This window comes from Salvelinus fontinalis, chromosome 7 (assembly GCF_029448725.1).
Source record: "Salvelinus fontinalis isolate EN_2023a chromosome 7, ASM2944872v1, whole genome shotgun sequence".
Taxonomy (NCBI): Eukaryota; Metazoa; Chordata; class Actinopteri; order Salmoniformes; family Salmonidae; genus Salvelinus; species Salvelinus fontinalis.
Window position 1 is genome coordinate 20957199 of NC_074671.1, and position 15331 is coordinate 20972529.

At 40.6% G+C, this 15331-nt stretch overlaps 1 protein-coding gene across 3 annotated transcripts in view; it reads right to left on the reverse strand.

The window, feature by feature from the left end:
• Positions 1–14735, reverse strand: part of xylb (xylulokinase homolog (H. influenzae)) — a 133117-nt gene extending 118382 nt beyond the window's left edge. Inside the window, exons 1-12 of one of the 3 annotated variants that reach the window (XM_055928642.1) lie at positions 14605–14735; positions 14072–14154; positions 13808–13877; positions 13260–13340; positions 13069–13155; positions 11803–11931; positions 11530–11595; positions 11161–11233; positions 9541–9659; positions 7663–7744; positions 5311–5351; positions 2655–2770 (exon numbers count right to left, since the gene is read on the reverse strand). In XM_055928642.1, the coding sequence (XP_055784617.1) occupies positions 2655–2770; positions 5311–5351; positions 7663–7744; positions 9541–9659; positions 11161–11233; positions 11530–11595; positions 11803–11931; positions 13069–13155; positions 13260–13340; positions 13808–13877; positions 14072–14154; positions 14605–14658 (1001 nt within the window). In that variant the 5' untranslated portion in view covers positions 14659–14735. Of the gene's footprint in view, positions 1–2654; positions 2771–5310; positions 5352–7662; positions 7745–9540; positions 9660–11160; positions 11234–11529; positions 11596–11802; positions 11932–13068; positions 13156–13259; positions 13341–13807; positions 13878–14071; positions 14155–14604 lie in introns of those variants that run through there. The other 2 variants (XM_055928641.1, XM_055928643.1) reach the window with 2 other exon arrangements.
• Between the last annotated feature and the right edge of the window lie 596 nt (positions 14736–15331).

Here is a 15331-nt window from a genome sequence, read left to right on the forward strand (position 1 = left end):
GTGGATCAGTAAAGATGATTGGTCAGATCATAGGTTAAGGTTAGTTTTAAAGCTAGACTCAAAGAGATGACGTAGACGCACCAAGTAAACAGTAATAGTGGGTACATTTCCACAACAACCAGGAGTGTTGAAGCGTGAAGCTAAATGTCTCTGCAGTTTTGTTCCCGTAGCTACCACTTTGTAGTAGAGTGAAGCGCACCCATGCACATGCGCAGATACTCTGTGTGACTGTGTGAGACCAAAGTCTTGCTTTCAAAGTGTGTTCCATTTTGGGGATAAAAATGTTCTGACTTCCGCCTACATGTTGACTGCATGAACTTTACAAAAATCTTGTGATCAGAGATCATGAAATTTTGACTGTAGTCGACTGCAAGTTTCTGCCGACTACCTTCATCCATCACCTGCATTGTGAGGCTCGATTGTCAACCAATCATTTGGGTGTTTTTGTTTGACCCACGTGAAAGTGCAGTGGATATATACAAATACATTTGATATTTGAGGATCTTTCTTACTAATTGATTGTACAATGTACACACATAATATTATATTATCATTTCAGTTTGTGACGTGCCATGTTGATCTGAAGCACATTAGTGTCCGACTTTCAGCTGTCGCAGACGCACCTCCCCCGACTTCACTCCTCGCCTTCGTCTACAGTCGGTTGCTTTAGTTAAATAATAGTTTCAGTATAGTTTTCGTTTTTCAAATGGGTTTGTTAATTATTTCATTTCACTTTACTAAACTGTTGTTTCATGATCAGTTTTCAATTTCATTTACGTTTTCGTTTACTATAATAACCTTGTTCACTACATTCAGAACATCTATGCCATTTAGAACATGCTTTTATCACCAGATCAGTTGTAGTACAGTGGAAATAATCTTTGTCATGTATCATGTACGCTGCATTCAGAAAGTATTCAGACCCTTTGACTTTCCCCCACATTTTGTTACAGCCTTATTCTAAAATGTATTCAATTATTATTTTTCCTCATCAATCTACACACAATACCCCATAAACAAGGCGAAAAATGTATTTAAAATAAAAATACCTTATTTACATAAGTATTCAGACCCTTTGCTATGAGACTTGAAAATGAGCTCAGTTTCTACAACTTGGAGTCTACCTGTGGTAAATCAATTGATTGGACATGATTTGGAAAGGCACACACCTGTCTATATAAGGTCCCACAGTTGGCAGTGCATGTCAGAGAAAAAATCAAGCCATGAGGTCAAAGGAATTGTCGGTAGAGCCCCCGGGACAAGTTTGTGTCGAGGCACAGATCTGGGGAAGGGTACCAGCACTGAAGGTCCCCAAGAACACAGTGGCCTCCATCATTCTTAAATGGAGACTCTTCCTAGCACTGGCCTCCCGGCCAAACTGAGCAATCAGGGGAGAAGGGCTTTGGTCAGGGAGGTGAGCAAGAACCTGATGGTCACTCTAACAGAGCTCCAGAGTTCCTCTGTGGAGATGGGAGAACCTTCCAGAAGGGCAACCATCTCTGCAGCACTCCACCAATCAGGTCTTTATGGTAGAGTGGCCAGATGGAAGCCACTCCTCAGTAAAAGGGTCGGCAGCCCACTTAGAGTTTGCCAAAAGGCACCTAAAGACTCTCATACCATGAGAAACAAGATTATCTGGTCTGATGAAACCAAGATTGAACTCTGTGGCCTGAATGCCAAGCGTCACGTCTGGAGGAAACCTGGCACCATCCCTACGGTGAAGCATGATGCTGTTAAGGTGTCTTTCAGTGGCAGGGACTGGGAAACTAGTCAGGATCGAGGGAAAGATGAACGGAACAATGTACAGAGAGATCCTTAATAAAAACCTGCTCCAGAGCACTCAGGACCTCAGACTGGGGCGAAGGTTCATCTTCCAACAGGACAATGACCTTAAGCACACAGCCAAGACAATGCAGGAGTGGCTTCAGAATGTCCTTGAGTGGCCCAGCCAGAGCCCGGACTTGAACCCGATCGAACATCTCTGGAGAGACCTGAAAATAGCTGTGCAGTGACGCTCCCCATCCAACCTGACAGAGCTTGAGAGGATCTGCAGAGAAGAATGGGAGAAACTCCCCAAATACAGGTGTGCAAAGCTTGTAGCGTCATACCCAAGGAGACGCAAGACTGTAATCGCTGCCAAACGTGCTTCAACAAACTACAGAGTAAAGGGTCTGAATACTTATGTGAATGTGATATTTCATTTTTTTTTTCTTCTTATGTGCAAAAATGTCTAAAAACCTGTTTTTGCTTCATCATGATGGGGTATTGTGTGTAGATTGATGAGGGAAAAAATGATTTAATACATTTTAGAATAAGACTAACGTAACAGAATGTGAAAAAAGTCAAGGGGTCTGAATACTTTCCGAATGCACTGTACCTGAATGCCTCAGAGAAAGAGCTAAGTTGTTCAATAAATGATACTTCACTAAGAGAACTGAGTCTATAGGCTTAGTCTAAACCCTACTCTATAGACCTACTGCAACATCCATGGTCTGTTTCTGTTTATGTAACTTCTCAGAGCGTATTGGCTCTAGATCTATTGTGACGGGAAGTGGCGCTTCTTCGCCATTTGTTAAATGTATACCATTCTCATGTGAACTGTGGGGGAACTACTTTGTTTCTGAAGATGTGGGGGTAGTGTGGGAGGTGTTTACCATATCAAAGCCATATAGGAGGTGCGGTCCACTGGGTTGCAAAAGATGTGTCCTTCCACTGTGGGCCTCGGCTCTTTGATCCACAGGAAGACTGTGTCGCTAGTGCCAAGACTCACCTGGGAGTGAGGAAGAAAGGAAGACGGAAGGAGGAACAAGTTATATAACCACTTATATAAAATATACCTGAGTGTACAAAACATTAGGAACACCTGCTCTTAAAATGACAGACTGACCAGGTGAAAGCTATGATCCTTTTTGATGTGACTTGTTAAATCCACTTCAATCCGTGTAGGTGAAGAGGAGGAGACAGGTTAAAGAAAGATTTTTAACAGACACTACATCAAAGGGAAAATTCTAAATGTTGACATCCTCCCTGTACAATATTCGTTTTATGATTTGTTACATCGCCCTCCCAACTCAACACACCTCATCTTACAGTTTGTCACCCTTTTCTCCAAATACATAAAGGCCTCTACTAGTCATCTCATGGAGACCTGGGGTAAAGAATAAAATATTGAGATCTCAGATGATCTATGGGGAGAAGCCCTGTCTAGAATTCACTCCTGTTCCGTCAATGCCAGATATCAATTGATACAATACATAGTCAGGCATAGACTTCACTACTCCAAAACCAAAGACCCCAGGTCTCCCCCACTGTGTGACACTATGTGACAAATGTAAAGCCTCAGAGGGTTCATTAACTCATCTTTTTTGGCTCTGCCCCCTACTTAATAATTTTTTTAGGAAAATCTTTGATTGGTATTCAAAAGGTATATGAGAGGGCCATTGACCCTGACGCAGAACTCGCTCTCTTTGGCTGCTCAGAGTCTGTTCTAGGATCGTCCTATGAGGAACAACAAGCTCTGATGTTTGGAATGGTGGCTGCAAAAAACAATATCCTCACAGAATGGAAGTCACCCACCTCCCCTTGCTTCCATAGATGGTTAGCAGAAAGGATTAACACCATTAACTTGTAAAATATACTTTTTTTCAGGACCAACTCCTCCAGCAGATATCTCGAGGTTTGGGGTCTGTTTCTGGACCGCCTGGACAGAGACTGACTGTGAACACTGACTACGAACGCTTACTGTTGTTGTAACTGTCACTGTTGCTCTATTCTTGTCCCATGTCTTGCTTAAGCAATACTTCCTTTCATGTCTGGCAGCTGTGTTTTTTGGTAATTCTTTTGTGCGCTTTTTTAAAAACTAAATTGCAAAAGAAAATCCTTTGATTTTTAAGCCTTGAGACAATTGGGACATGTATTGTTTATGTGTGCCATTCAGAAAGTGAATGTGTCAAGAACTGCAATTCTGCTGGGTTTTTCACACTCAACAGTTTCTCATGTTTATCAAGAATTGTACACCACCCAAAGTTTCAAAAAGCTGAAAATAAAATATTTTGGGAAATAATTTTTCACAGCGGTTTAGATGGTACAATGATTCTCTACACTATACTTGCTTGTTTTGTCACAAACTGAAATTAGGCAAACTATAAAACAATTTGCAACCAGCAAATGGCAGAGCGATTTCCGCAAAATGCATCTTTAAATGGCAAGTGAAATAATTTGGTAAAAAATAAATTACAACAGTAATATTCATTTTTTTTCATTGTGATTTATCAGGGGTGCTGCAGCAACCTCAGCACCCCTACTTCCCGCGGCTATGACGTTGATTACTTTTTTTCAAATCCAATCAGTTTTCCACATGGATTCAATGTCATCACATTACATTTTTTGGGTTTAAATGACGTGGAAACAACGTTGATTCAACCAGTTTTTACCCAGTGGGTTGCTTCTTAGTAAAGAGCACTTTCTCAAGCAAGGATTTTGCTAGGACTGTCTGGGAGTGATCTGAGCGGGGAGAGAAAAATTTAAAACTAGCTGTTATTGGCAGAGGATTGGAACTTTGGTTGAACTTTTCTTATTATCTATTAACTAATTTACCACCTGGTGATGTCACCAGACAGGCCAAAACTCCATCGCACAATTTCACAGTATTATTCCAATCTCTTAGTGTGGAAATATATATAAAACACAGGAAATCACATTTTTGACTGCAATAAGCCTTTAAGTGAAGACATGCAAAACAAAATCTGATTAGAGTAAGTGAATTATATTTGGTTGTAGGTTTGGAAGCCGGTAGTCAAAGCGCATCTCGAAACGTGTGATTCCCTCATTTAGGTGAAGTTCAAGGCGAGCGCTGTGATGCGTTTAATGCGTTGATTCTACCAAGTGTTCCATTTGATGATGAAAACAGCTTGAAATTGCTCCTCGTCGGACAACGGTGGACCTCTTAGCATGAATGATTTAATGCCATGTAACCTCCATGTGGTCCTTAACATGGCTTCCTTGCACCATATTACTCTAAAGCTACAGCTAAAGAGGCTGTATGGAAGTTTAGTTACAAATTGTTCACCTCAATAATATTAATCAATTTCTTATCTCCTAACACCACAACATCCTTGCTCATGGGTCTGGGGAGGTGTGCCCTTGTGTCCAATGAGGTAATTTCTGAGTAGCCTCAGAAGTAAAAGTTCTGTACCTCTTTAAGCACTGAACTGCAACTTGATAACATTTGAGCCCTATATCCTTTAATTGGCTATGATATAATGTATTGTGCTTGTGCAGAAAAAAAGAAAGAAAGATGAAAGGTCTTACGGCTATGTCTCCTTCCTGTAACCTCATCCCAGCCAGGGACCCTGGAATAAGAAAACAAAACAGCATTCAGACTTGAAACACACTAATTGAAGAATGAAAGCCAGTAAGAAAGTCTAGTTCCCTTTAGCCCACGTTCCATTCATCTCTCTTGCCTTGGTCCTTTAAAATGGGATGCGTCTGCACAACATAGACTCTCTCAGATCTACTTGAGTCACTGAACATGCAGTACCGTATTGAGGCGTTTAATTTTAATTCCATCCACAGAGTGTGACCTAAGGTACACTCTTAGATTAAAAGGTGCAATCTGAAACCAAAAAGGGTTCATTGGCTGTCCGCATTGGAAAACCCTTAAGAACCCCTTTTGGTTCCATGTAAAACCCTTTTGGTTGCAGGTAGAACCTCTTGAGTTCCATGTAGAACCCTTTCGACAGAGGGTTCTACATGGAACCCAAAAGAGTTCTACCTTGAACCAAAAAGGGTTATCCTATGGGGTGTATATACTGTGTATTGTCATTGTTCTGTATGGACAACAAGGTATACAGGTATGGCCCATAACAAGGTATACAGGTATGGCCCATAACAAGGTATACAGGTACGGCCTATAACAAGGTATACAGGTATTACCCATAATAAGGTATACAGGTATGGCCCATAACGAGATATACAGGTATGGCCCATAACGAGGTATTCAGGTATGGCCCATAACAAATCCCAACTTTATGCTTTTGAGTTGGGAGTTGCTGGGCAGATCTTTTACATGTTTTAATTTTGGGGGCTTCAGATGGTGGACCTGGTGGAAAGACTTATTAATTCCAGTCTATTGGATTTCTTGGTGACCTTGCATAGAGCGTTAAATCAATCTTTCCCGTGCTGTGACGCATACACACGCAGGCCCCTGAAAGGACGACAGTCCCAAGAAAAATGGCCCTCGGACTGGATTCTCATTTCAATTCTTCACCGGCGTTCAAGTCTGAAGCTTAAGAATAATTTTGAGAATTTCATATCTGTCATTGACCTTAAAAAATGGTTTGCTGCGATGATTTATTGGAATGTAGTAGTATAAATATATTGATAAGTCGACATCTTTATGTATTAGGGTGTAGAATAAATACAATCCATATACCTTCCTGAGCTACTAAATCATTCTCAAATCTGGATGAAAATATGAGGGCTTGTTTAGGCAAGACACAGCGGTCATGGACATCTAGTTTACCTCAATACTTCTGTCCCTTCATATCTCAGAAAATGAATTAAAGTGAGTTTTTTACATACATGATAACTATTAATGATACTCTTATCTACATATCAATAAACAAACAATTTGAATTAAATTACTGAATGCACCTTGGCTCTTCAAATCTTAGCATAAGCCCTGCACTAATCACCTAGCCTAATCAATTATTACAATGATCAACTAGTATAAATTTGAAGACAGCCATCTCACTGTCTATGGATTCATAACCAACTCCTTATGTATCCTGCCTCCCCTTCATCTACTGTATCACACCATTGATAATATTTCATTATATCCAGGCAATTTCAAAACGGTATCAATTAGTCCATTGGCTATTGTTTGGCTGCTCAACCCGAGCTGTGCTGAAAGAGCTCAATCTTAACCGACTGTGCCAAACTCCCTCACACAACCACCGTCTGGGCGTCGCCCGCCTTTTAATTGGTCGTAAAGCCCCTTTCATGCAGATGTCACTGCTGAGCGGACTAGCGGAGAGGAGAGCGGTCTAGGCTTGTTTCACTGTTTACGTTCAGCTGGCCGCCGCGGCATTTAATTGAAAAAGCACAGAGTCACCACCTCTAGTCTACAGACACGGGCAGCACACGGCACAAGTCGCATGGCGATAGTCTTAAAGGCATAGTTTGGGATTTTGGCAATGAGCTGTACCCAAAAATGTCCAGTCATTGTGCTAAACTAGTTAGCATTGGCTCGCAAAACTATCTCTAACTTCCTTCATACTGGACGCAGAGACATAAAATTGTATCCACAAGTTCATCTGACTCTGGGGAAGTATATAAAGAGCTTCATTGCCAAAATCCCAAACTATCCCTTTAAACCAATGCTGCTTGTTTGGCGAGCGGCCAGCTCTTCTCTCCGTTCATCAGGCTTATATCAAGCTGCCTGGGAGGAGGGCGAACATGTGACCACCGCCGCCATGCACTCTCATTAGAATCTACACAACATCCATGTGTAGGATAGGAGGAGTGGAGGCGCGGAGGAGGATCACTAGAGCAGATCAATGCAGTCAGTACAGTGCTACTGCCACCCAGTGGCCAGATGACGGAAAATAGAAAACAGAGGCCCCTGCCAAAGACAGCATCAGAGCATGATAAAGCTCTTACCTGGGTTATCCCCAGTGAATGCCACCACTTTGCAGTCCTCTGGGAAGCCATAACGAGTGACATGGTAAGGAGAGAGGAGGCCCTGTGGAGGGGAACCAGGTGAGGTTAGGTTTTATAGAAGAGGATGACGAATAAAGAGATGTGAACAGTCCAATGTTAGCTTTAGCAGTTCAACAGTCATCAGCGTTTACTATGGATATTGTGCACAGCAATTAGTCCTTGACTTTTTCTAAATAACTAGAATAGACATGAGCCATCTAAGGTGGGATAAAGGTCAGACATTTATCTGCACGGTATAGATGCGGTAAACGCAGACGTTCCATTGACCAGATTGGCACACATTTATGAAATCGGATCTAACGAAGTAGATATTCGTCAACTCCGTCGTGATTTATGTATTTTAACAGGCCCAGAATGTGGTTACTTAAGTCCGATTTGGATATATTTGACTGTTTTCGCTGCATAACATGTAGAAGTTGTGCATTTTCAAGTTGTGAAGAAGTGACTGCTAAATGCTTACTCCCGCTCGCATAAACTGGTTAGCATAAAGAAATCGCTGGTGGTAGTCAAATTTGTTTTTAACTGTATTGCAGTTGATTGGCAACGATGACATGAACATGTGTTGGGGTTGACATCCATACAAGCATTATACTCCGATTTCTACCTCAACATGAAATACACATATAAACAATAGACTAAATGTGGGAAAGTTTTGCTGGATGGCAATGAGACTCGGGATCTTACCCCCACGCGTTTCCATGGCAATTCCATTGTTTTGGTCGAGTTCGATTTACCTCATTACCGCATCTATGTTTGTTAGCTAGCTAGTCACCAGTTTTAGATCAATGATTCTGTTCATTTTTTCAAATTAAATGCCAACATGCCAACATTCCATTCAAAGAATGCACTCAATCCACACGTTGGCTAAAATCAGTTGATGATAGGACTTACTGTAGACAAGTTGTAAAAGTACTGATATTGTATCATATAATAGCACTCACAACTTTCCCAAACATTTAAATTGAAACATTTATGGTCTGTTTACATATATTTTAAGGCTATATATACAGAAAGTGTATAAAACCATATAAACTGTATTTATAATTATATGGCAATATTTTAGGTTGACAATTATATTACACAATTTCTGATACATCACATGCCTTAATTGTATTTTACTGCATACATAAAATCAGGATTATGTCTCTACTATGTCAGTACATCACTGGGGCCAACCTTCCTGCCATCCAGGACCTATATACTAGGCGGTGTCAGAGGAAAGCCCCAAAAATTGTCAGACTCCAGTCACCCAAGTCATAGACTGTTTTCTCTGCTACCGCATGGCAAGCGATACCGGAGTGCCAAGTCTAGTACCAAAAGTCTCCTTAACAGCTTCTGCCGCCAAGCCATAGACTGCTGAACAATTAATCTGTTAGAATGTTGCAGTCAAAATGGCTGTTCATTGGTGTAGTACGGGGGTAGTGAGGCCCGGCAGTTTAAGTGTTACGAGGATCCAAAGACAAACAAGTGGAGCTGGGACGAAAGCCTTGATGGCCCCAGTTCTTTATCCAATTATTGCCAGAGCCCTCAGGCTGACCTACAACTCTTCAAATACAAATATTTGAATATAAGGTGATTACGATGGATATTATGTAGCCTACATGACCTGACCCAAGGACTTGCAACTGAAGAATTCACCAAAAACGTACTTATTTTACAATGAAAATGTAAAACAGCCTTCCATGTGAGATGAAATCACAGCCCATTCAAAAGTCAAAAGTTGATTTGCATTCCTTATCAGTTGCCCAACCAGGAGAATAGACAAAAAATAGCAACACATGGTCAAGAACCACGATACTGTATATAGGGGTATCTCACCAAGACAGCTGAAGAATGCACAGGGGCTCCCAGCCTCTCCTCCAGGTGAGGAGCAGTAGCCTCAAGACAGGAGTCTGCCCACTGTTTGCTGAATATGTCCATCAAATTCATCCCTGAACCTTAATAAAGGAGAAGAATGAACATGTCACGAATCAGAACGACTGATCAAGCCTTTCCAAAGAACATACAGTGCACCTCAATGCAAGTCAATTTTATTAGAATGCGGATCACGGAACCGAGTGTAACAAATGTTTGGGTAACCCTTAATAATGACTTTCATTAAAAATCATGAATAAACTATTAATACGCTTTCTACGCATTAGTAATTATTTCTATACATTTATAAACATTTATTGTCTTATTATGTTTTTATTAACTAAATCCAATCTCACTAATCTGAATATGAATTTGTTATTCATAAACTGTAATGTATGTTATCACAGCACTGTGGTATACTTCTATGTATATGCCAGATATCATTGTGCTGATAGAATAGAATGTCATGCGAAAATTGTCACAATTACCGTAATCTTCCTGTATGATAAACAAGACATTTCCCTCATATTGCCCCGTTGTATATTGTAACGAAATTCAGGCGAAGAACAGGCTACATGACTTGATTACAATGTCAACCTGGTTTCAGTGCTGCTGATAACAGATGGAGAAAAATCCCTTGGCGACCTTCTTGCACAAACACAATGATGATTGTTATCCAGCAGACCTTAAAAGAATGGTTCTGCCAGGTAAAAACATTGTAATGAAGTAAGTGTCAGAGATAAGTGCAAGCCAACTTGGAGAGTTAACCCACTGTGTTCCCATAGTAGGTGATGTTTCAAGCATGCTGGGGTAAAGTAATATGGTCTGAAACAGCTAACTCTTTAAGGATTTGTTTATTTTTGTAGGCAAGTCAGTTAAGAACAAATTGTTATTTACAATGACAGCCTACCAAAAGGCCTCGTGCGGGGACGGCTGGGATTTAAATAAAGAAAAAAATATATTAAAAAAAATAGGAGAAAGCACACATCACGACGAGAGACAACAAAACACTGCATAAAGAGAGACCTAAGACAACAGCATAGCAAGGCAGCAACACATGACAACACAGCATGGCAGCAACACAACATGACAGCAGCACAACATTGTAGCAGCACAAAACATGGTACAAACATTATTGGGCACAGACAACAGCACAAAGGGCAAGAAGGTAGAGACAACAATACATCACGCAAAGCAGCCACAACTGTCAGTAAGAGTGTCCATGATTGAGTCTTTGAAGGAAGAGATTGAGATAAAACTGTTTAAGGAGGATCTTCACTCCCAAGGTATTTGTTCCATAGTAGTTGTACTTAAATCTTATATTATAACATGTTATAATGCAGGATAACTTTATATTAGGGTAATGTTTGCACTGGTATTTACAATGAAATTATGTTCTACCAATAGGTACATTCGTGCTAAGTGGTAACTAAACTGATAACAAATTGTACATGCAGTACTCATGGTTTAATAAATCCCAAGAGAAACAAAAAAGTGAAGCATAGCTTGCTTTCTGTACCATACAATAAAGTGCTACCGATAACAAATCATCATTAACCATTATCATCAGTACCAGTACCTTACCGTCACTGTAATCAATAGCTGCATAGCTGCCCAAGAAGAGAGAGGCAGCAAAGCTGCTGACCAATGAGATTCTCTGATATGAATAGCATAAAAAGAAGGGGGGAAATATTTCAGACAATTACAGAACTAGTGAAATTCTATCTAAAATTATATTGATCTTTCCTACTAAATCAACACAGAATATGTTCCACAAAGAGAGCAGAATTATCTGGCATTTTTAGAGCCCTCTTTACCTTCATTTATTGAATTCAAACAGATATGTGACCTAGAGTAGTTTACCAATGGTGTATATAAATCATTGGATTTAACATAAGACAATGGGGAATGGTGATAGCAGACAAGTAAAATGTGCACGACATGTCACCTCACCTCTGTGTCCTCGTACTTCTCTGGTTGGGCCTTGTAAATCTTGGCAATCTGATTTCCAGTGAAACGCTGAAAGGTAATGTTATAGAATTGATAAAAAAAGGTCAGTGCCTTAAGTAAATATTGGATCCCCCACATACGTGTACAGGTGTTACCTGTGTCCATATCACTTGGAGACATGTATGATTGCAGTTACTTGTAAACAATGAGTAAAGTAAGTGTCAATTAAGTCAATCCATCAAATCCATCCAGTCAAGGAAACTGAGTCTTCCTCACCTCATAGGCCCGGGAGCCTGTGATGTCTGCAACTCTCTGAGCGCCACCTACTGCTGTCTCCAGGTACTGACACTGCTCTGTAGTGCTGGAGTCCATCCACACTGGACTATCTGACACTGCAAAACCACCCTGTTGGCACAAGTACAGACATAATGTATCAATATACAAACTAAGAAATCAGATGACAAGAAACTAGCTTATTTATTGCAATCCATGGAATCACTTAATAGAAGTGGAACATGCACAACTAAAATGTATTCAATAAACATTTTAGTCATTTAGCAGACGCTCTTATCCAGAGCGACTTACAGTAGATTGCATACATTTTATTACATACTGAGACAAGGATATCCCTACCGGCCAAACCCTCCCTAACCCGGACGACGCTATGCCAATTGTGCGTCGCCCCATGGACCTCCCGGTTGCGGCCGGCTGCGACAGAGCCTGGGCGCGAACCCAGCCCAGCCTGGGCGCGAACCCAGAGACTCTGGTGCCCTAGACCACTGCGCCACCCGGGAGGCCAACATAAACAAAGTGTTTGAATGAATCAAAACAACTACTAATCAACTAACTACTGTAATACTCTCAAAGTATATAATCAAGGCATTCAAAGACAAGAACAAATTTGGAAGAGACAACCAGGTTTGAAACAAAATGTTCATAGAAACGCCTTATCATGGTCCTTGTAGAGACTTGCAAACTCACTGATGTAAAAAGGAGGCCCTTCAGGTTAGTATTAACTGAATAATCCTCAGGGTTTGATTGTACTGTTGGATTAATGAACAAACATTGGGCTATAGGGTTGGCTGTGCCTGCAATGTATCAAAGGCTGTGGCAAATGTGTTTTTTTCTCACCCACACAAGGAAGGTAATGTATTAACTTTTAACCAGGCGGACACCGCCTATTTGACATTTGCCAAAAACAGGGCACTGTATTTCAAATCAAGTGGTGCATGTCATTTGTGCTTGTTGCTGATACTGAACTGTATGTGCAAAATGAAATGCTTCTACACCTGCATTGCTTGCTGTTTGGGGTTTTAGCCTGGGTTTCTGTACAGCACTTTGAGATATCAGCTGATGTAAGGGCTTTATAAATAAATTTGATTTGATGGGACGATGAAGTTGCCTATCAAAAATGGGAGATAATTGTTTTATCTGGCATGTCACTAGCAAACATGCACTCTACTCTGCTGTAGTAATAGACAGAAAGGACAACCAGAGAGTATAGAATCTCTCCCTGCTACTGCCATGTATGGGACCACTTACCTTCAGAAGTTCATGCAAACCTTTTCCTGGATGGAGATCCCTGAGAACTTGGTTGGTCCCTTTTCTCCAATACACACTGCCATGTTGCTGTAAAAACAAGGCAATGATGAAATACAATACATGTAATGCCTGACTGTATTCAAAATACACAATGGAGCACTATAATAGAGTACTAGTAATAGTCCACACACCTGGCCACTTCCAGATAGGGCTTTCACACGTGAGAAGTCAAATCCTGCATTCTTCATCTTGCCAAGGATCAGGTCAAGCGCCTGGGAAATCACCATGGAATTGCTCAGTTAAAAATCACAGGACTAAAACACGCTCAGCTCTGCCAATGGCATCCTTATTACGCATAGATTGCTCTTGAATCTGATCTGGGTGACTATTGATTCAAAGTGTTGTGTATTTCTGCTGAAGATAACTGAGGAGTTACTTACAAAGAGAGATATATCCCAAAATTAGAATTAACTGCAGTCTAATAATATTAGTTTAATCAACCTTACAGTTTCATGCAGTGTAATGCATTTGTTACAACACTTTGGGGAATTTTATTGCTGTAGGCCCTACCTTTGAACTCAACGGAATAACAGCTTAGATGGAAGTTAATTCAGTACTTCAGCTATGCAATGGTTTGAGAGTGAGCAGACCACTGAGCTACTAGTACTTTTATTGAGTACTAGTGAAGTATTCACTGTGCAGTGCACTAATAAGTAGTAAAGTATTCATGGTGGACTACCTTTACCCACATGAGCACAGGAGAAGTGACAGTCAGACTGTCTGCATGGATATGGACCCCTCCCTGAGTCCTAGGGAGATATGAAAAGATAGAAGTCAGTTTCATGGACTAATTACAAACTGTGTAGCCTAGCCTAATATCAAGGGTGTAGGATTTGCCAGCCTTGGAATTGTGCTGCTAAAGTCGGGAGGACATAGCTATTTATCAGTTGTCAGCACACATCATCCTACACATTATGAAATGTATATTTTTATTTTGTGTTACCCGAATTCTGACAGTTCACTGTCAAACTGCACATTGTCCTGGTGGACAACACGGAGGTTCCCATCAACAGCAACCACCTTCAGCTGAACACAAAATTGGGGAAATGGGTTGAGTAAGTTTAGGAGCTACAGTAGGATACAGGAACAGCAACAGAAGTGCCTGCTTTGCAACCAATGTAGTAGGGAGAATGGCAAAATGTTATGAAATAAGCAACTCAATGTTTGGCTAGGCTAAGTCCGAAGTCCAGTGGAATGAAAGGAAAAAAACATGTCACGCGCATTTCATTTATTAATGAATGCCAGAACCACTAAATATTGCTTATAATATTGCTTATATAGTATTGTACACATGGGTTATTTTAAAGGCTATCTTCCCGTAGGCCTTTGCTATGTCAAACGTTCCAGATGAGCCTTCATTTGTAGCCGCTGATTCGTCGTTTTATCTCTTCTTCCGTGTTACACAGTCTAAGCGCGTGCGTATAGGCAATATTGCAAACAGAACGACGTAAAGCATGCATTATAATCTGAACCTACTTGTTGAGTGCTGAAATCAAACCCCAGGTAAAATGAGTCGGTGGACGCAGCCATTGCAGTCAACACATAGTTCTACGTCCCAAAACTGGAAGTGCAACACAGTATCGCTGTTTCTGAACAGTGCACAAAGGGTTCATGTTTAAAGGTGCAGCGCACTCAAAAAAATGCAATATAGGCTGCAGTTAAAGACTCAAACTCTTCTAGCTATATCTAGCCTACGTTGCATTTGATTTAATCAAATAAACTCTGGTGAGTGGCTTTTTGAATACTTCATGACAAACGTCATAAACATTTACGACAAGCAAAAAATACTGTGTCTTTATATACTGAACAAAACTATAAACGCAACATGTAAAGTGTTGGTCCCATGTTTCATGAGCTGAATTTTTTCTACACGCACAAAACGTTTATTTCTCTCAAATTATGTGCACAGATGTATTTAAATCCCTGTTACTGAACATTTCTCCTTTGCCAAAATAATCCATCCATTTGACAGGTGTGGCATATCAAGAAGCAGATTAAATAGCATGATCATTACACAGGTGCACCTTGTGCTGGGGACAATAAAAGGCCACTAAAATGTACAGTTTTGTCACACAACACAATGCCACAGATGTCTCAAGTTGAGGGAGCGTGCAAATTGGCATGCTGACTGCAGAAATGTCCACCAGATTATTTAATGTTAATTTCTCTACCATAAGCCACCTCCAATGTTGTTTTAGAGAAT